Source organism: Gobio gobio, assembly GCF_949357685.1.
Source record: "Gobio gobio genome assembly, chromosome: 21".
Lineage (NCBI taxonomy): Eukaryota > Metazoa > Chordata > Actinopteri > Cypriniformes > Gobionidae > Gobio > Gobio gobio.
In genome coordinates this window covers 38,971,701-38,994,180 of record NC_137117.1, presented here as the reverse complement: position 1 = coordinate 38,994,180, position 22,480 = coordinate 38,971,701, and the positions used below count along the sequence as shown (strand labels likewise).

General features: G+C 37.7%; 1 protein-coding gene across 2 annotated transcripts in view; it reads right to left on the bottom strand.

Annotated features, from left to right (window-relative positions):
• Positions 1 to 22,280, bottom strand: part of cdh26.1 (cadherin 26, tandem duplicate 1) — a 30,939-nt gene extending 8,659 nt beyond the window's left edge. Inside the window, exons 1-16 of one of the 2 annotated variants that reach the window (XM_079803015.1) lie at positions 21,993 to 22,211; positions 20,327 to 20,380; positions 19,504 to 19,599; positions 16,527 to 16,682; positions 16,232 to 16,379; positions 15,914 to 16,089; positions 15,705 to 15,833; positions 8,621 to 8,806; positions 7,845 to 8,116; positions 6,918 to 7,060; positions 6,419 to 6,646; positions 3,829 to 4,050; positions 3,521 to 3,651; positions 1,458 to 1,520; positions 643 to 699; positions 185 to 247 (exon numbers count right to left, since the gene is read on the bottom strand). In XM_079803015.1, coding sequence (XP_079659141.1) covers positions 185 to 247; positions 643 to 699; positions 1,458 to 1,520; positions 3,521 to 3,651; positions 3,829 to 4,050; positions 6,419 to 6,646; positions 6,918 to 7,060; positions 7,845 to 8,116; positions 8,621 to 8,806; positions 15,705 to 15,833; positions 15,914 to 16,089; positions 16,232 to 16,379; positions 16,527 to 16,682; positions 19,504 to 19,599; positions 20,327 to 20,380; positions 21,993 to 22,028 — 2,160 coding nt within the window. In that variant the 5' untranslated portion in view covers positions 22,029 to 22,211. Of the gene's footprint in view, positions 1 to 184; positions 248 to 642; positions 700 to 1,457; positions 1,521 to 3,520; positions 3,652 to 3,828; positions 4,051 to 6,418; positions 6,647 to 6,917; positions 7,061 to 7,844; positions 8,117 to 8,620; positions 8,807 to 15,704; positions 15,834 to 15,913; positions 16,090 to 16,231; positions 16,380 to 16,526; positions 16,683 to 19,503; positions 19,600 to 20,326; positions 20,381 to 21,992 lie in introns of both variants that reach the window. The other variant, XM_079803016.1, reaches the window with a different exon arrangement.
• Between the last annotated feature and the right edge of the window lie 200 nt (positions 22,281 to 22,480).

Sequence of the window (22,480 nt, the reverse complement as noted above, 5' to 3'; positions counted from 1 at the left end):
CGTTTTCTTATGATCATCTTACACACCGCTGATGGTTAGGTATAGGGATAGACCTTCTTCTAAAAATCTTGTTTTTGCACAAATCACAACCCTCATTTCGGAATGGAGTCATTCACCATTTCCAGTTCCTTTTTAGTCACATTTTAAGTGAAATAACTAGGAAACTTGACAAGTCTCAACTCGCCTTTTTGAAAGCATTTGGATGCTTTATCATTTCATTTTTCTTTCCCACTCCCACACTCCCACTCTGTTGGGCAAATACGTTGCTATTGAATAACAGTTCATGGTCAGCCAATGAGACTAGGACAATATCACAACATCACAGATCTACAGCTAATTCAACCTTTACATTTCCACCGTATGATAATTCAGTTTTAACCTGTCCCCCTGGATATGTTTTCACTATCAGTCATTAATTTGCTTTGTTTAAAAAGGGGGAAACAAATCTGATCCTAGGTAAATATTTTTCCAGAATGATCAAACATGTGCCACATATAGAGTAAAATAACTAAGCTGATACCATATTTAAATCCATTTAGCAGATTTGTGTGCTTTGCTTATAGTCAGCTTTTCCATTCTTGTCAATGAATGATCTAAGGTTAATTATTGGCAGTCGACACATTTATTTGATTTGATACTCACCCCTGCAATGCTTCTCAGTGTACCATTCCTGTATCCATCAGTAACCATGTAATCAGGCTGGAAAAATAGTAATATGCAAGTTGTTAGCAGCTTGTTATTTACTTACAGTATGAGATTTAAAAGGCAATGTCACATCCTTTCTTTTAGTCCTGTTGTTACTTAAATCTGAACAGTTACGGATATTATGCTAATGCTTATATATACTTTTGAATACGTTCTATTGTGATATATAGTAAAATGTAATTTATTCCTGTGATCAAAGCTGAATTTTCAGCATCATTACTCCAGTCTTCAGTGTCACATGATCCTTCAGAAATCATTATATATGATGATTTGTTGAAACATTTATTTTTATTATCAATGTTGAAAACCGCTGCTATTGCTTTACATTTTTGATAAATAGAAAGGTCAAAAGAACAGCATTTATTTAAAATAGGAATCTTTTGTTACATTATAAACTGTCACTTTTGATCTTTTTTTCATTAGAGTTTAAAAGGCATGGAGAAAAAGTCACCGCAAAACTGTGAGAAAGAACTCCCATTGGTACCCATGAAGTCATTTGCATATTCTATTTTGGCATAACAGGTCCTAACGTGTAAAAGAAGCAAGTTAAACTTGTAAAAGAAAGTGTACATTACTAACATGCAGTTGAGCCAACAACCTGCGTTCAAGTGTGAGTCATAAACTGCATGTAGCGGCACGTTGCTATTGGGATTCTGTTTACTGTGCCAAAATGGGATACAACATTCATGTCTAAACATATGGCTTTCGCCAACGTAGACATTAAGTCAATGGGAAAAAAACCTTGTATGTACCGGTGCAGATGTAAATTTCATGCCATCCGTCAGACCATTATTGGGAGTAAATATGGACTCGGGCTGAGGAGAGAAAAAAAAATGACAGGCAAAATGATTCATCAGGGTTTGCTCTCAGACAACAGGAGCTGTTCCCTGTAAAACTGTGCCAAATAGCTCACCACAGGTTCAGTCTTTATATGCAAATATCACTGCCCATACTTTGGATTTTCGCCACACTCAGAACCTGATTTCACCCAGTGCAACACGTTCCTGGATCAACATCTTTGTTCAATCAGATTTGAAGGACAAGTTTACAGTTTATGTCAAGTGTAGGCGCTTCTACATCAGTGTTATTCACCATCATTTCCCTTGGATAACTTATAAGTAGGGTTAGGTTTAGGGGTAGGGATATGGTTAGCATTACATTTTCGGATAAGAATGTATTGAACCAGGAACGCGTCTAATGGCTCGTTCACACCAAGAACGTTAACTATAAACTAATGATAACTATATTAGCGCCCCCATACCAGTGGACGATATCGTTCTGTTTATTCTAAGCGCGGCTTGTCTGCCGCTTTAAATGCACAAGCTAGTTACAGCAGGATGGATTCTGATTGGCTGTTAACAGTGATGGGAATAACGGTGTTATAGATAAACGGCGTTACTAACGGAATTATTTTTTTCAGCAACGAGTAATCAAACGAATGACTGTTTCTCCCGTTACAACACCGTTAGCATTACTGAGAATAAAATGCTCTGTCAGTCGTGTGTTTTTTTTTCTCTGGTAGGTTGGTGTGTGTGTGTGTGTGTGTGTGTGCGTGCGCACGTGCGTGCATGCCATGCGTGTTTCTGGTACACATAACTGATGATGATTGGTGGGTGGGAGACAAGGTTGAGGTTGTCACACACACACGCATATGCACAGTCAAACACACCAACGACCAGGAGGAGCGATGGCAAGTCCAACAACTTCAAAGGTAGCTTTCGCAAACTGGAAGTATAAGCGCTACTTTTAAGGTAAGAATGTTTATGTAACGTGCAACTTATGCCAAGTAGAGTGGAGTCTCTCCACGTCGGGGACAAGTAATTCTGATCTAATGAAGCGCCTCACATCATCATATGCCGCCACAAAATTAGTGGCTAAAAACCCAGGTGATAACGTGAGCTCCACTACTAAAGGAGTAGTATAGTACTGATAATATTTACACAATATTTACACTATAGTAGGCCTACTGATAATATTTACAATAATGTATTGAATTTGATAGGTGTCTCTCACATTGTCCCACAGCAACATTACAATAGTGTACATTAATGTACAATGTTTTATAATAATAATTTACTCTATTTAGTGTCCAATTCATTCATTTAACATATTTAATATTGGGGGCATCCAAGTTATTTGACATATTTGAACATTTGAAAAAAGAAAAAAAAAAGTAACACAATAGTTACTTTCCCTGGTAATTAGTTACTTTTATAATGATGTAACTCAGTTACTAACTCAGTTACTATTTGTAAGAAGTAACTATAACTAATATAACTAACCCAACACTGACTGTTAATGTTTTTATTGTTCATCGGCTGGATAAAATCGGTCTGAAAGTGATTCCAACGATATAGCTTCTCTGTGCTGTTATCATTATAGCTTTGGTGTGATCTCTGCTATTCTTTAATATTGAGAACGATTTTTAGAACTATATCTTTATTGTTATATTTATAGTTATCGTCCTTGGTGTGAACGGGCCTTAACTCAAAATGATAATGATAATGCTTTGACATTCACACATCAGTCTAATGCAGAAATACCACAGTTATATTCAAAATGTTTAAAGCTAAGCGATAATATTTAATTTATTGATAAATACGAGTGTATGTAAACAGTGAAAAAAATATTTTGTTATATATACTATATACATATAGTAACGCAGTAGCATTTTTGTAGCACAAGTCACATAAATAAGGGACATTCAATACCAAATTATGCTTCTTATTAAGAAAGGGAGAACACAGCTGATCGTTTTTACCGCCTTCTACTAAAATCATAACTTTGAACTTTGAACAAGACCAGTTTCACATACCTTAAAGACTGAGCCTCCTCCCTCCTCGTTGTATTTGACAAGGGTTTGGTTGCCTTCATCCTGCAGGTTCAGAGGAATGTGTTGAAAGGTCTTGCTTTTACAGTCACAGCGGATACAAAAGAGGAGTAGAACTGCAAAAAAACAACAAGGTCTGTCATTATATTATGCACATTACATTCATTGAAAAGATTTCATGAAAGTACAGTAAGAGTAAGTGATATTATATGAACTGCACATTTGTTAAACAATCAAACTAGTGGACTATGACGGACTATTAGTGGATGGTGTTATTTAGTTGGAAAACTCACGGGCCAAAAGGAGAAGTCCGGCAAACAGGAGGCCGATGGCTGCTGGACCCAGCCTTGAGGAGAAAGGAAGACGCCCACGACACACGTTTGTTACCGTACATTCACACACAACCACCCGCAGGACCTCTTCTGACTCCAGCGCTTGTTGATCCTGCATCTTCAGAGGAATTGAGTAGTTTCCATATGGCAGAGACGTCAAACTTATAAGAGAGGTCTCTGCTCCTACGGTATCAACACAGCAAAACGTTAATGATAGTGTGAAACAGGGTTATTATAGTAAACATTAAAAAAAATTATAATAATTTTTGCAAACAAAATTACTAAAACTAGATATGTTTTGCTGAAGAAAATGTGAGTGGTGCTCGCTGTAGCAAAACTCGGCACTATGCAGCTACACTCAAAACATTTGTAAGTCTTTTTTTTTTAAGATTTATGCATTTCAATTAATAGTAAAATTCCATCCAATTGAATGAAATAATGCTTACATATTTCAATTAAACAACCCTTAATCAATTATTAAATTAAAATATGAAAGGACTATTCAAATCAATCTGATGGAATTTTCCTCTTTATTGAAATTGGTAAATCTTTAAAAAAAAAGGCTTAGATTTTTTTTTTTTTCGTGTACTAGGTGTGTACTCTCTGCGTCATTGCTAGAGAGCCAACTGTCTGTGCAATGTTCTGATGCTGAGATATGGCTTGTTTATTTTGCTAAGTGGTTGCTAGATTCAGATAAAAATCATTGCTCGGCAGAGTGATAATTCAAGACTACTTGGAAGTCTGAGTCAAAAGAGCCCACCCCCATGTCTTTATATTGTTCTGATCCGGAGATATAGACCATTGATTTACTATACAGTTGCTAGGGGGCTCTAAATGGTTTCTGGGGCGTGGCTAGACAGTTGCCAGGATGATACCTAAAGCCTAGTGACCAGCCTGAGTCAAAAGAGACCCATTCTTCTATGTTCTGATCCAGAGATATCCATTTTATTCGTTTTCAATGGACGTCTATGGGGTGTTTTTTTAGGGAACTGTAACTGGTTGCTAGGGCGTGGCTAGGAAGTTTAAATGCAAGATGAAAACAAGTCTTTAGAGCATTCTGATGCGGAGATATAATGTCACAAAGTTCAGTCCAATGTTAAGGATCAATAAGCCACACGATTTGTCCCCTCATTCATGAATCATGGGACAAATGGTGTGGGACAAGTTAGGTGCCAAATCAAATAAAAATAAAAGCTCTTTCAAACTATTGATAAAAAAAATAATTGCATATCAATGATATTAAAATAACACTGGTGTCAAACTATGTGAGATCTTACAGTATACACCTCATTAAATTATGTTAGATTTTATTTATTTTTTAAATCTAACAAAGAAAAATACAAGTCCTTGCATCTTATGCAATTCTCACATAAATGTGTCATTTTTATATTTTCACAGGACACAAATACTGATTAAGAGAATGATTTTTGGATCAGCAGATGGGACCAAATAAATGGGGAAACATCCTCAACCATTAACCGTGTAACTGTAAATGAAGTAGGAAGCCAATCCCGAGCAATATCGGGGGCCGATTGAGCATTTTTCAATCAAAATTGAAGAATTTGGGGGTGATCTTTGATGCAAATCTAACATTTGAGCCACATGTAAAAAATACAGTTAAAACGTATTTTTTTCATCTTAGAAATATTGCCAGAATACGCCCAATGCTTTCTTTTTCTGTTGCTGAGCGGTTGATTAACACTTTTGTGTTTACCCGGATTGATTATTGTAATCCCTTAATGGCTGGGGTGTCAAAAGCTACCCTAAACAAATTGCAGCTAAAATTCAGCTTCTAGAATCCTTCCAAGAACTAAGATGAGAGATCATGTCCTATTTTGGAGTCTTTGCATTGGCTTTTAATTCCCTATACTCCGACGCGTAATCTTTGTTCATCTGAAACTGGTCTTTTAGTTGTTCCGAAAACTAACTGCCTAAGACTGATGGGTGATAGGGCTTTTTCCTCATTAGCTCCAAAATTATGGAATTCTTTACCGATTGAGATAAGGCAAGCTAAATCTCTCTGCATCTTTAAATCTCGCCTTCAAATTTTTCTTAGGGTAGCTTTTAATTGAACATTTGTATCAATTGTAAATAGTTTTTGAACTGCTTTGATTTAACATTCTTTTTCTCTTTTATTCATTTTCCTTTTATGTTTATTTTTTTGTGTACTTTGTTTTATCTGTTTCTGTAAAGTCCCATTTTTTTATGCCCTTCCCTCTGTCAAATAGTATAGAAGATGAGGCGAAACTGATGATTTTTTTGGTAACAGTCACTAGGTGACGCTTCAATAGCGCGGCCGCCATTTTGGGGTGAAAATGCCAACTTAACAACAGGACAAATACACAGAAACAAACAGAATGACAACGAAAGAGAAGTCAAACTGGAATAAAAAATGCAATGTTTGGCAATCAGTGTGACAGTTAGGTAGGTAAATACTAGTATCAGATTAGGACTCTGTACCGGCAGATTCTCAATATTCAATGACTCGAATCGGGGGCACAAAAAACTTGATTGGGACATCCCTAAAATGAAGTAAATGTGTGTGACTGACCTGTGACGGGCTCCAGCTTCCAGAGTTTCTTAAGCTCTTCTTCTCCTCCCAGAGAGAAGGTAAAAGGACTTGAATATGGAGGACCGTCAATGTCTGCTGGTACCACACTGACACGGTCGACCTTGTTCCCACACATGACCATGTTTTTGGAGGTGAGATAGGGGGCATTATCATTCACATCACCCAGGAAGACCACAACAGTACATGTCCCTGTAGCTGGAGGCTGTCCTGTGAACAGCATGTAGGGAAAAAAAAGTTGTGTACAGAGATTAAATGAGGAATTTTAAGAATTACAAAATACGTCTTCATAAAATATATACACACACATACCGATCAGACATAACATTATGACAAATATTGTGTTTGCCCCGCTTTTGCTGCCAAAACAGCCTAGAATAAAACTTCTAGATCTTATGGATTGTCTATGTTGTCGTAGTTCACATTTGGAAAAGTGTTCGGATTGTTTGAACATACTGAGAGCAGATGCTTTGGTGCTTACCGTCATCTATAGCCTGGACTACAACAGTGTAGGTGCCATTTTTGATAAATGACGACTCCCGGTCCATCTTCTGAACTGTGGTGATCTTTCCTGTCTTCGGGTCAACACTCACCCATTTGGCTGGGTCTTGTACTAACTCATACCTACATACATATATACAGATAGTATAATACTTCTGCTTTACTTTCTACTCATGATCAGTATTCACTATTATTAAGTATATCAAGGATGCTTAAAACTGATCAAAAGTGACAGTAAACAATTTTACAAAAATGTATCACGGTTTCCACAATGGGGTAACACTTTATTTTAGGGTTTAATTCTCACTATTAACTAGTTGCTTATTATCATGCATATTGGCAGTTTATTAGTACTTATAAAGCACATATTAATGCCACATGACTACATCCCTTAATCCTGCCCAGTACCTAGACTTAACAACTACCTTAATAACTGATATTAAGCAGTAATTAGGAGTTTATTGAGGAAAATTCATAGTTAATAGTTAGTTAATAGTGAGAATTGGACCCTGTTTTCGACATTGATTATAAGAAGAAATCTCCAAATCCTCATATCTGAATGATTTCTGAAGGATCATGTGACACTGAAGACTGGAGTAATGATGCTGAAAACACAGCTTTGATCACAGGAATAAAATACATTTTAAAATATATCCAAATAGAAAACAGTAACTTTAAATTGTAATAATATTTCGCAATATTAATGTTTTTACTGTATTTTTGATCAGATGAATGCAGCCTTGATGAGCATAAGAGACTTAACATTTAAAATCACAAAAAAATCAAACATTTACTCAATTATATTATAGTGTGATGAAAGTAAAAAGCAAAAGTGTGATCAAAAAAATTCCACAAAAATGTAAAGTTTAAATGATGAGTAATTTGATATTGCACAGCTGAACCACACCTGATTTTGTTTACATCCGAGTCTTCATCTTTGACTTCAGGTACAAACAACACATCTCCTGGTTCTCCATTTTCATTTCGGTAAATCGTTTCAATAGTCTTCTTAAATACAGGGGCATCATTCGCATCAATGACTTTCACTGCCACTTTGACAGTGTTAAACTTTGGTTTGGAGCCTTTTAGGACCTTTCCATCAACACACTGAAATAATTTCTCCTCGTTCTCGACTGATATCTCCAGTTCTTTGATCTCAGTTTTCAAAAAATTCTTCCCCTGTGAAATACATTTATATTGTGAGCCCACATAACCACAGGCTGTCCATTTTTTTTTTTATTCAGTCCTGTTTTTCAGCTGGTCAACACAATGTGAAACTAACATGCATGGCAAAAAATACTATAATAAGTAGTTGTGTAAACCAGTTCCCAGTGATGACTTCTATATGACTTTATATTCTGCAATAGTATTGATTTGACAGCAATGACCCAATCGGATGAGAACTGAACTGAGCTGGATGATGACATCCCTGTTTTCTACTTCTTTATAGCTGAATTGAACTCAGTTATTGAACTGAACTGAATCAACAGTGAACTGATTTCAACTGAACAATGACTCTAATGTCTTTCTAGAGCTGCTTTACAGCAGAATTTAATTCTGTTTGCATCATTACTGATTTAAAGTGCTATATAAATAGGAGGTAACAACTTGATTCTCTTTGAATACACCTGATAATGTTTTCTTAGAAGTGAATGAAATATTAAAGGGAACAGTGGCATTTACCTTGACAACAGACAGCACACCTTCATTGGTTTTGGGGTCTGTCTCGATCTTATAATTTTCATCTTCGTTGCCCTTCAGGATGGAGAACACCGCTCTTGATGCAGGCGTGTCCGGTTTGTCCTTGTCTGTGACGCCAATTCTTAGGATCTCCATGTTTGATTCCATTTCCATCACTTGAGTGCTGTACTGTTTCACACAGATACATTAATGTTTATCAAAGTATATCACACACAAGCTTTGTTACCAAATTACTCAATAAAGCCTTCTATTTAGTTAGGGTAAAGTGTGTGATTTCTGCACCACTAGTGCAGCATCAATTGGTACTATAAAACAATTATTTGCTTGATCTTTTGCATTTTCTGTAGAAAATGTCAGTGGTGTTTGCCCATACAAAAACCCCACGAGTGTTGCTATGTGGTTGCTAGTCTCAGCCTCAGATGTCACACCCATGGACCGTTGGCTCAACATCTGATACATATGGCACACTTATCTGGAAACGACTTCGAAATCGTCATCTGAATGGTTGAATTCTACAGGATGTCCGCGAGACATGTGTGTTGCGTTCTTAAACGGTACACTTGGAAACAAATGCCAAGACTCCCAACTCCCTTGTGGAAGAAGAATGCTGTCGTGTTTACAACTGTGACAATGAGTGCTTACCAGGATCAACTAAACGCTGGATTTTCTAAAGTAAGACTTTACATTTTCACGCCCCTAAACAAGATGTGGAACAAAAACTCTGATTGGTTGCGTTACATGTCAGTCAAACGTCCTCTTGGGCGGTCCTTGACCAATGAAAGCTGCGATGGAGTCCAGACCTTCTGCCGTGAGTCTGAAGGTCTGGCTACGCGAGACTATGTGGTTGCTGAGGAATTCTGATTGGTTTTGAGTGAGTTGCTATGCTGTCTGCCGTAACAAGCACCCAGTTGCATGTTTACAAACAGGTTTCCTAAACACACTGCCCTTCTGTCATTGGTCAGCCAAACAGACTGCCCTAAACTCATGCCATTGGCCGACCCGATGTTGCTATATCACAAGGCAAACTGTAATGTTTTGTAGACACCACACAGTCATGATCGCTTGGTTTCCCTGCAGAAATGGGCTATTTTTAAACTCATAACATGGGTTGACCCTTTTTTTTTCAGTTTTCTCGCAGTTTTCTATGCATTGTTTTTGACTGAAATGCTAGTATTTAAATGAACCAATTTTATATTCTACCAATGATAAAACTGTGCTAGATTGATGATGAGTTTTGTGATGGAAGTGGATCTGGAAACCTTTGAGCTCCTCCTTTATGAAAACAGATGTTTATGTTTATGATTAGTGCTGGCTGCACTGTGATTTTCAAGTTCACATTGTGTATAACGCATAACAGTGACTGTACAATATGTATTTTAGGAATGGGAGTGGCATATTTTGAGTTGGGTCACTGGGCTAGGTTTTTTACGTTTTGTTTTGCTGACCTAGGGCATATACTATGATGCCAGTTAAGGTGGTTAGCCAGGTATGTTTCAGTTTAGTTTTTGCCAACCCTGGGTTTAGGCACCATGAAACTGGCTTGGCTTTTAGTTGTGTTTATCGCCATAATAACTTGCGCTAACCTGCTCCGGGTCAAGTTTTGTTCTTGGTGAGAGATCTCAAACAGAAATTGGACCAATCAGCTGACACATATCTAATTAAATAAATTACTTCCCCAGTTTCTCTGGCTCCATTAAAAGGTCACTACACAGTTAAAGATATTCAAGACAAAATTATCTGGCATTTAACGATGATTTTTTATTATTTTATATTATTTATATATTGTTTATATCATTATTATATCCCTAATTCGTTACACATAAGCAATTTTAGTTTAACAATTAGTATTAAGCATGTAGTTTAAATGACAATAAATATATAATACATAAAATAAGATTTGGAATCGATAGATAAAGTTTTAAAAATGACGACATGTAAGCTGTTCATGTATGTATATATATATATATATAAAAAAAAAAAAATATATATATATATATATATATATATATATATATATATATATATACATATATATATACATACCTACACAGGCGTTAAAGTGGCACCTCAGATAAATTAATGCACCAGGCATCCGCTTTATCCATTTGAATTTGATACAAGCGCAACATCATGTGTACAGTAAAGGCTCTGTGGCGAAACTAGCTGAACCAGACCTCTTACTCCGACCATGTGAACGGAAGTGTTGAGGTAAACTATAGGCTGCCTATACGACTGAAATCATGGCCATAGTCAGCTATGAGGTCGCCGTGGTCTAGACCTCAGAGGTGTATATAAAAAATGTTGTAAGATAATTTCATCAGATTAGGCATAAAATAATGAATGTGTGTGTACATATTGTGAATTAATTTATTAAACGTATTTACCTAGCGTTCGTAGCCTTCAGTGAATTCACTTGTCTAAGAAAATGCTTAATAAAATATAATAATAATAATAATAATAATAACAATAATAATACATTTTATTTAAAGGCGCCTCTCTGGGCACTCAAGGATACAGAACAACACATAAAATAAAAACAGTAAGAAATAAGAAAATGTAGATGGTTATGTGGGGTACGCAATTCTGAATAGGTGAGTTTTTAGTCTTGATATGAAGAGTGTGAGAGAGTCCAGAGGTGTTTCTCAATGTCAAGGATCCTTCCTCTGCAGGACTGGTCCTTCCAAGTCACTTCCTTCAGAGGCTAGGCGAGGCTCCTCTTTAGCATTCGGAGAACAGGTAAATGGAACAGGCTAGCAAGTGCACGTCATTGCCTCATTACGTCAGTGAAAAGGTCCGTTAGCCATCAATAACGTGATTTGTATAATATCAGTACGGTAGTAATTTTTACTGGCATTTACTTATATTTACTACGGTTATAACAAATGTTTGGTAATGTAAATACTTACACTTGAAAGCACATTGCCCCGTTAACGCTCCGACTCCGATATTTTGTATTTTTTGAACAAGATAGCAAAGCTGCGCGCATAGGATTGTGGGTGATTTGAGAGCGTGAAGTGCGCGAAGTCTACTCGTATGCATCCTTTCCTGTATATGGCATATTTTTCGAACGAAGGACTCAGACCTTGGTTGAAATTCCGAGGATCCTCGACATTGGAACAGTCCTTCGACGGATGTCGATGACGTAGCATCCTCGGAATTCTGGCTTCCGAGGATCCTTCCTTGACATTGAGAAACGCCTCAGGTTCCTGAGGTTCCAGAGTTGAATGGCAGAGCGGCTAAAAATCCCTGCTCCCCATAGTGACGAGGCGAGCGGGAGGTGGACAGATTAAGCAGATCTGAGGGAACGGGAAGGGGTGGCGATGTGGAGGAGTTTGGACAGATAAGGAGGGGAAAGGTTGTGGATGGCCTTGAACGTAAACAGGAGGATTTTGAAATCTATGCGGAATTTGCCCGGGAGCCAGTGAAGTTGCTGCAGAACAGGGGTGATGTGATGAATGGAGAGGGTTCTGGTGATGATTCAGGCTGCAGAGTTCTGAACCAGTTGTAGTTTATGGAGGTATTTGTTATGTAGACCAAAGAGAAGAGAGTTACAATAGTCGATGCGGGAGGCGACAAGGCTGTGTACAAGAATGGCAGTGGAATGTGGAGAAAGGGGAAGGGCGGAGGCGATTAATATTGCGTAAGTGAAAATATGCAGACCGGGTGATGTTATTGATATGAGATTGAAAAGATAAAGATGAAGTTTGGTTTGCTGGAAAGGTATGTCATCCACGTAGCAATGGAAGTGAATGTTGTATTTGCGGAAGATATTGCCAAGGGGAAGGAGGTAGATGATGAAGAGAGGGGGCCCCAGGACAGAGCCCTGGGGCACACCAGTGGTAACGGAGGACGGGTTGGAACTGCAGGATTGGATTTGGGTGAACTGAGAGCAGCCTGAGAGGTAAGATTTAAACCAGTTAAGGGGTGTATGTGAAATACCAATGGAAATTAATCTGTTGAGGAGTATAGTGTGAGAGATGGTGTCAAAGGCCGCACTCAGATTGAGGAGGATGAGAATGGTGAGTAAACCAGAGTAGGCTTCCAGGAGGAGGTCGTTTGTGATTTTAATTAGTGCAGATTCAGTGCTATGGAGGGGGCGGAAACCAGACAGGAATTGTTCGTACAAGTTATTAAGGGATAGATGCGAATGAATTTGGGAAGCAACAGTTTTTTCAAGGTTTTCGGAGAGGAAAGGTAGATTGGAGATGGGACGAAGATTATTATAGTCATTAAGGTCAGCACCAGGTTTTTTCAATATTGGAGTGATGGCAGCAGTTTTAAAGAGTGTGGGAACAATTCTAGAGGAAAGTGAGGAATGGATGATGGCAGAGATGAGGGGGAGGAGAGAAGGGAGGCAGGCTTTCACCAGAACTGTGGGGAGAGGGTCTAACTGACAGGTGGAGGGCTTGGACTTTATGATTAGGTATGAAATATCTGAATCTGAGGGGAACTGAAAGAAGGAGAATGAGTGAGACGTCAAACAGGGTTCAGGGGAGGTGGTAAGGGAGGAGTTTGAGCCTAGGTGCAAGTGAATCTGATGAATTTTCTGATTGAAAAGCACATTAGGGGAATTACAAAAGGCAGTTGAGTACAGATGGGGGGGGGGGAGGCCGGGCGGCGGTTTGAGAATATTGTTGAGAAGAGAAAACAGTGACTTGGAATTACCTTAATTTGAACAAATTATGCCAGAATAGTAGCTGAGTTTGGTTTGAGAAATGCAGTCCTTATTGTGTAAAATGTGATTTTTGTGCAGTTTTCTTGTACAGTCACTCAAGCTGTCGACCTTTGGCCTTCATTTGCCGTAGTTCTGAAGTGAACCAAGGGGCAGATGTGGAGAAGGAGACAGACCTGGTTTTCAATACAGGCTAAATATCAGTTAACCCTATGTTTACTTTCTTCACTGACACAGACCAAAATGAGAAGACTATCAGTCAGAGCTCAGCTTTAGGAGGGGAAGAGAGAGGGCAAAAGAAAGTGTGAAAGAGTGATGGAAATGAAGAGAGTGATATAAATGTGAGAATGATGAAATGAGGAGAGAGCAGGTATTACAGTACTGCCCAAAAACATGGTTTTAAAAACTTATTTTTTTAAGCCTTCAAATCATCCTAAAATGCACATATGTAGATAAGAGAAATAAAAAAATTCTTGGGGGACCATGCCCCCTGAAACCCTCTAATTTGGGACCTCTGTGGTTTTAAAACTCATCAAGGCAGTTGTATGCTCAAAAGTTGTTGCTGTTTCTGGAAACCTGTTTGATTTGACCTCATATCTGGAGTTAATGCATTTATGCTGTTAATGTGTTGCAGACTGGAATATTTATATATAGGCCTACTTAATATTAAAACTGAATATTCAGACAGTATATACTCATTGTATCTCTGTGCTTTAACGATTTTTAATTTTAATTTTTTACTAATTATTTCTGTGGTAGAAAACGTTGTGGCACCAAGATCAGCTACTATGGCCCTTAGGTTTGTTATAGCCCCTGGTTGCAGTGGAGTTAAAAGGACAAATCAAGTCACAGTACCAGTCAATATGGGAGCTATTTTGACTGGATGTGAGAATAGCCACAATATATGGACCATCATACATTGTTGTTTTGTTTGTTTTATGATACAGCAAAACTTTTGTTTCTGCATTTTGACATTGACTCTGCAATAGTTCTATCTAGGTTGTGAATTATTTCTGTTGGAGTTGTCTTCAGCCATTTTGGTGTGTTACATTTTAATCAGTTTTGGACTTTTAAATTTAAAAGGTTTAAATTTACATTGTGAAAAACAAGGTTGTGTTCCATATTGTGTGCTCAGCAATTTTAACATAGTATCGTCATCATATCAGTGTCGATGTACCAAAATAAAACCATTAAAATATGAAGTAAATAAGTATTGTGAACATATCCCAAAAAGTATTGCTATACCACGATACTCAAAATGTTACCCCACGGTGAGTAATTTTTTCCTCTTGCACCTACACTTACAAAATTTGAGGGTTCCCCCACCTGCCAAATCCCACTTTAATATATGTATATACCTATTTATATATGATCAACTATATAAACTAACTTCACAACTTTTGCTTGGACTGATATAGCAAGATATTTTCTTCTTGCTGTGTAAATGCATTTATATACTTCATATTCTTTAATCTCTTAATCTTCTGCAAAAGAGAGAATTGAATCGTGCTGACTCTTTTAATCTGAGGCTGCGTTTAGCCCCGACAAAAAGGTTTTTTTAAATGGAAATGGTGCTGCGTTGAACAGCCTTTTCTGATGACGCAGGAGTTGCAACTATGGCAGCTCAGAAGGCAATTCTTTGTGTTCTTTTTGATGAATTTTCGGAGCCTGATGAAATCGCTATATATACGTGTTTAATACTGCAAAATACGCTTGATGTTATAGTCTTAATGTCCAGAATAAAAGAGAACATTCCAATCGAGTGAAGGGATTTGTGGAAACTGTGGTTCCTAATTATTGATCCAACATTTGCCTTGCATTTCAGGATGAAAACACATCTATTTAGCCTCACGTACTACTGACAAAACCATGTCTTCTAATATCTTCAATTGTTGCGTTCACCGAGCTGCAGAAGACACATTTTTAAACGACTTTACTTGGACCCATTGGGTGAGCTGTCTCTTTAATACCATGTGGTTTATATACATGTTGCTGCTGATTGGGCTGACATTTTTGACACACCCACCAAGCAAGAGAAAACGTATCTCAAACCCGTTGCACACCGTTTTCAGGAAACATGTCGTTCAACCCGGAAATCCTAGCAAAACGTTGCGTTTGAGCTTGCCCTGAGTTTCAGCATGTGATTGGCTGTTCACTACTGATGCTTTTATGTTCCATGAATTTAGGATCAAGGCCTGAGTTAACAGAGAACGTTGATGACCAACATAATGGTAACAACAAAGCATGATTGGATTGGTTTGGTCTTGTCAACTCGAAACTGATCCTGTAATCCTGAGTTTGTTCAACTACCATCATGGTACGGGCTGCTGGCAACGCTCGTCACAGTGTTTTTTTAGCACATCAATCTAAAAAAGACTGTCTAGCCTGACTCACCTGGGTAGAATTGAATTCTGGTAGATGGGTGTTGGAACTGGTGATGTCCAGAAAAACTGTTGCAGTTGAAGACAATGCAGGTGTCCCTTGATCCATCGCTTCAACTAGCACTTTATATGATTTTGCTTTCTAAAATACAAAAGAGATAAGAGATTAAAAATACTGGAACATTCTCAAAACATGCAATTGCCTTGCCACTAGTTACTCACATCATAATCAAAGCATCCTGTGAAGACGAGCTGTTTGATTTTAGTGGTCCCAGTCATGTCCTTCAGGGAAATTTTGGGTGAGGCAGGTACTTGTGACACCACCCTCATGGTGAACTGGGAATTAGGAGAATCCATCTGATCATTGTCATGAGCTTGTAATGTTGTCAGCGGAGTGCCTGTTCAAACAAGGATAGTTCAAAAAGAGAACATATCTCTGCTTGATATTTAATGGTAACAGTTTATATGATAGACGAAAGCATTTTAACAGACAAAACTACACTTTATCTTCATGTATGCAGTAATACGTGTTCTCTGAACCTTCAAGAATGTTCTCGGCAATTGATCTACGGATAATGTCCGGGTTGAACTCAGGTTTATTGTCATTCAGGTCCTTTATTTCCACATTGAATGACAGCGTTTTGTCCACCTCTGCGCCAGTCTGCCTGTCCAGCACGTCAAAGTCCACCTACAAAAGAATCAAAATGCAACTCTGAACTACATCAACATAAACTGAATCAGTCCATTCTTTGAATCCCGATGTATTATTTTGTTAGCATTAGTGTCATATCAAATCCCGCCTTGAAATCTTGCTTTGCCACAGGTGAGATCTTACATGGAAGATGGGATACATTTCCCGGTCGATGGGCTGGAGTACGTATACAACCCCAGTATTTTCGTCAATGGAAAACAAATTAAGTGGCTCTTTTGTCACCCCGTCTCCTTGGATGCGGAACTTGACGGAGTTGTCCCCCTTTTTGTCATTGAACATCTAGCATCAATAAAAAAATAAATGCATCATGTACCATTAATGATTATATATTTGTTCACTTTTTAGACAAAACATTCATTATTCTAAATAAATCCATTATGATAATCAAGCCTGTTTAAACAATGCAAATGACACCTGATGATTGATATTACTTAAAGGATTAGTTCACCTCAAAACAAACATTTCCTGATCATTTACTCACCCCAATGCCATCCAAGATGTCCATGTCTTTCTTGCTTCAGTGGAAAAGAAATTTAGAGGAACACATTGCAGGATTTTTCTCCACACAATGGACTTCAATTGCAACCAAAATGTTGAACGTCCACATCAATGCAGTTTCAAAGGAAGGGCTTCAGAGCCTCTGCACGATCCCAGCTGAGGAATAGGGTCTTATCTAGCAAAACCATCGGCCATTTTCTAAAAAAATTCAAATGTATATACTTTTTAACCACAATTGATCGTCTTGTGTTGGTCTGCAACAAGCCAGGCATTACGTAACGTACGTTGAAAAGGTCACGCCGAACATGGGCGGAAGTACTGCCCCACAGTTTACAAAGCAAACGTTCGAAGACTAATACAAACGCTTTTTTCACAAAATAGGTAAAACAATGATAAATTAAATACAAATATACAGTATCATTCAACATACAATAAAATTTGAACAATCCTCCTTCTCCACACTTTTAAACAATGGGGCGGTACTTACGCCCACGTTCGGCGTGACCTTTTCAACATACGTTACGTAATGCCTGGCTCATTGCAGACCAACACAAGACAATCAATTGTGGTTAAAAAGTATATACATTTGAATATTTTTTTTTAAATGACAGATTGTTTCGCTAGATAAGACCCTATTCTTCAGCTGGGATCGCGCAGTACCATTTGAAGCACTTCAAAGCCCTTTGAAACTGCATTGATATGGACGTTGGAAGTCCATTGTGTGGAGAAAATTCCTGGAATGTTTTCCTCAAAAAACGTTATTTCTTTTCCACTGAAGAAAGAAAGACATGGACATCTTGGATGGCATTGGGGTGAGTAAATTATCAGGAAATTTTCATTTTGAGGTGAACTAATCCTTTAAGGTGCAGTATGTAATATTACTTCAGTTCAAATTCAAAAATATTGGTGTGAGTTTTTCCCTTGCCCCTCCTCTTCACACTTGACGCTCACATGGGTTGCCACTTTAAGTAGACGCAACTTCTGATCCAGTTTGTTTACTAGCTACCGTGGCGGCAATACGCTGCGTTTTCTGCCAACTGGCAACCCGGGGGTCGAAATACTATTGGGTAAATTGGCAGCGGGCGGGGTCACACAGACCAAAACAAAAACAGACATTCCATTCGGAACACACGTTTCAGAATAACTGGCTGTAGCATTGTTTTTGAACTTAGCATGCATCATAAATCTCTGCAAACATATGATATTTGTATACTTTAGTACAGTCAAAAACGAACATTACATACAGCACCTTTAAAGATCTTATCAAATCAAAATGGAGTTTTATGGATTTATCTTTAAGGCCACGTATAGGATTAGCATTAGGATCACTAGAAACTTGTTTGTGCTAAACTCTGCAGAAAATTGGCCCTCCAGGAGAAGGATTGGACACCCGTGCTCAAATGTTCCTCCTCCTAATGTCATCAGCAAGTAGAATATTCATGAACTGAAACTAAAGCCTGTGGGATATCTATTGTAGGCTTGAAAATTAACAAAGACATTTGCTGTTCTGTTCCAACCCCCTCCAAGGACCATTTGGATCGCTAAAGGTAGGCCTACATGAGGTGTTGATAGTGATCAAGGCCTGTAGGCCAAGATGTGTCTACGTCGGGGTCTGCTACTTGTCACACCTTTAGTACAGTGGGGGAAGTCGTAATCATCTGATTTGTCAGTTTGAATGTCTCACATTTGGGTTTCAGTCACATGGACAAGGAAGGGATAAAAGAAGATTGTAACTGTAACTGGGGACTCTCTTCTTTTCCTCTGGGTCTCTTTCTTGGGCACTCTTTTCTTTGGCTCATCTTGGGAGGCTTTGCTCTTCCTCTCTCTTTTTATATACTTTCTTTCTCTCTCTTGCCCTCTCTCTCTCTCTCTCTCTCTCTCTCTTTATATCTCTCAGGTATTATGCAGGGTACAATTAAGTGGGTTCAATATGATTTTTTTCAAGTGTAACCATAACCAAATACTGTTATTAAACTGTGGCGGGAGGAGCAAACGACAGACACAGTGGGTGTGGCGTCAGGCCTCGAAGAGGCATTTATTACCACAAATACACATAAAAATGTTCAAAAAGGGGAATAAAGTGTAAAACAAACAGGGGATCTGGTGTCCTCGGTGTGCCAGGGAATCGTGAAGGAAGGGTAGTGATTGGATAGGATGGGTCCAGGAAAGAGGCGGGGTCGGACCTTTTCATTTATAACTTATGTGCTTGCTAGCTTTGATTCAGTATTAACATTAATATGCTATCCATTGCAATACAATATCGTCACACTATATCAGCGCTCTCCCATATTTTGCTATTATAACTGTGCTTATTTGCGGTGTTGGTATAAGTAGCAGTGGGTGGTAACACACAATAAATGTACAGTTTTATACCATCTTGCTGATTGTATCTTTAGTCATTCGGCAACCCTGCAGCCTGAAGCACTGTAAGCGAACCACCCTTACCCTATAACTAAATATGTCCTGCTATGAAATGCTCTACCCAAACCTCCCAAACGTGCACAGAACACAAAAAAGAAACTCTCACCTCTCATCAAGAGATTTAATGAGGTCTTTACATTTTTGTGAATTCACACTGGAATCAGTGACTGTGTAAAGTTACCTGCGTTACCACAAGGGGATAATTTCCAGCCTTGTTCTCCTCAAGGTCAATGGTGGACAAAACCCATCTTCTCTTTGAACGAATAAGAACAGCGTCCTTTGAGATAGAGAGAGATACAGCATATTGAGTGGTGATCAGTTTCCTTTCGGATTCTACAAAGCCTAATAAGTTTCAAATTAATTGAGGAGACTCATTCCCCCAGTTTAATTCAGTAATGGTGCCTAACAAAACTTGTTATTACCAGGTTCACCTAATGTGGTCTTCCCATTGAATTAACTTAAATATTTAAGTACAGATAACCTTAAAGCACTTAACTCAAATTTTCCAGTTTATATATTGTTGTATTATTTTTAAACTGCTGGGATAAAACATGCTACATAATAATAATAATAATAATAATAATAATAATAATAATAATAATAAGGAAATGAAAAAATAAAATACCTTTATTGTTAACACATTAATTTGATGACTGAAATGTTTTTATTTTTTACAGTGCAATTACTTACAATTATTAAGAAAACAAAGCTCAACAGATCCTGAGTGACCTTGTTGAACTCATTGGACTCAAAATGGAAAGATATTATGGATGGAGTCTGATAATTGTCTGATTTTTTTAAATATTCCGTTTGAAAGTAATGCGTCTTTCAAAAATGCATATTTCTAGCTCTTTTATTTTACGCTTTTGTTTTTTCATGTTACATGATGTAATGCTTGTGTATTCTATTCCAAATGTCTTGTGGTTTGGCCTGATGACAGATGGGGTGTCAAGACAGTGAGTTGAGACATAACTTTCAAATTAGTTTTTTTTTAGATTACCTACCCGCTTTTCATGAATGATGGCATCATTTTTGCTGGAAGCGGTCACTTCAACAAGCTGATGAATAGACAAAAATCAGGATAATACTAATTGACAAACACAATCAATACTGATATAATATCCCTCTTAATGTTTGAATGATTATGTTATTATTGTTACATAAAACTGTTAATATCCACTTGACCGTTTTTTTTAATAACACAGTCATGTTGTATAGCTTGTTTTAAGACCATGAAAAGAACATGAGAAACAACAATCCATAAAAATCATCATACCAAATGCCTTACTCACATACAGTATGTGGCTTTATAAAAATGCCATGGTTAAACTTTCTCACACCCTGTAGGCTATACAACATTTTTACATGGTTCAAGTGTGGCTGTTGTCATTAAAAAAGCATGACCAATTTTGTTGTACATAATGTGACTGAAAAAAAATATGCCAATACAGTATGTACTTGTTTTGGGTGACATGAAGTCACTTTGATTTAGGGTATTTCCCTCATCTCCAAACAGTGTCAGCCCAATAAAACGTAAATATGTGAAAACCCCAAATGGCCTCAGACCCTAAATGTTTGATGAGTTGGGGTCCCGGTTCATTAGTCAGATTGGTTCGTGTGATGTTCCCTTTTAAGTCCACTTGCATTGTGAACACCAACAGCACTGAGGTCACTTGCAGCTTATCCACATTTGATTCACTTTGACTGAACTGGGTTTGATTTGTTTAAATTGGAACTTTTATAAATCTCATATATCAAAACCATAACTAGATAAATAATATGCAGTGAGATTAGAACTGATGCTAAAACTATGACTGCAGACAAAGTCAAGGTACTCAAAAACAGACTTGGATACATATTAGGCTGCCATCAATGCAACCGTCTATGCAATCAATGCATACCCTGTCATGAAATTACTGGTAACGCCTTCAATAAGTTATATAGGTAACACGATGAGAATGGTGTTTGTACCTGCAAGACAACACCACCACGCTGCTTCTCTCAGATTAAATGCTATCATGTTTATACCTTCTGCTAAAAACGAACTACAAGATAGAAGTCTTTAGAAAAATAGGTATGGTTGCTAATACAAAAAAAACCCTAGCCATTCAAAGTGAAACACACTATCTATGGAAAACACAAGGAAGCAACAACACAGGTAAACAAATCACCTAAGAACGTCATATGTCACCATAGAAACGTCACTTGATATGAACAACAAATGTGTTTGATAAACCACAGATTAATCTGTTTATGACAGTATGACTCTCTTTCTCTTTAACATGTTTATGACGCTTGTGCACTTTAGCATGCTGTACTAAAGCATTACACACTTCCTTTTGGATCACCACTATTTTATTTCAGGTCACAATGTAAATTTCTATTCATTGGGTTAAGGTTACAACATGTATAATTGCAAACTCGCTTTTAGTCAGTAGAAAGTCTGTTGGAGGACCATCACAATAAAAACTCATATATTAAGCAGGCAATCAACTAATACTCTAATAAGATTTGACATGTACAATTTGCAAAGTTACTTAAACGAATGCTCAAAATGGACCATCAGAATAAAGTCCAGTAGTCACCATTTTCAAATAAAACGATTAACTACGATGTTAATCAACCATTACAGCTGATTATGATTATTAAAGTTGACTCAGGTTTACTCACCGCAAGTAAAAACAGGAAAAAGGTGCCCTTGGTCATGTTGCTGTGCTCCTGTTCGCTGGCGCTCTCACAATGTCAGATCACCTGTGGCAATCACCTTAACTAAGATTAGGTGTAAAACGAGACAGCCATCCCACACCTTTTGTGTGTTCGTTCAATTAGAGCATTCGTGGTGTATGTGTGTGTTCATGTATGTGTTTAAACAGTGTCTTTGAATGCAATGAATCATCTATCAACACAAAAGCCCTTGGGGCAGAAGCCTGGGAGTGGCTATTCTGGCGAACAGCGAGTGAGGGAACATCACTTTGTTTTTCCCCTCTCAGCTAAAAGAGGAAAAACAGGCTGCTCAACTTGCCATCTGCCAAGAAAAAATAACCTGTGCTCTGTTTAAAATGTAGATCAACTCACTGAACTAAGTTTATATATTCAGCATCAAACAAACAATATAATTATTGTTCACAGTAATAAAAAAAAATAAAAAAAATAATATG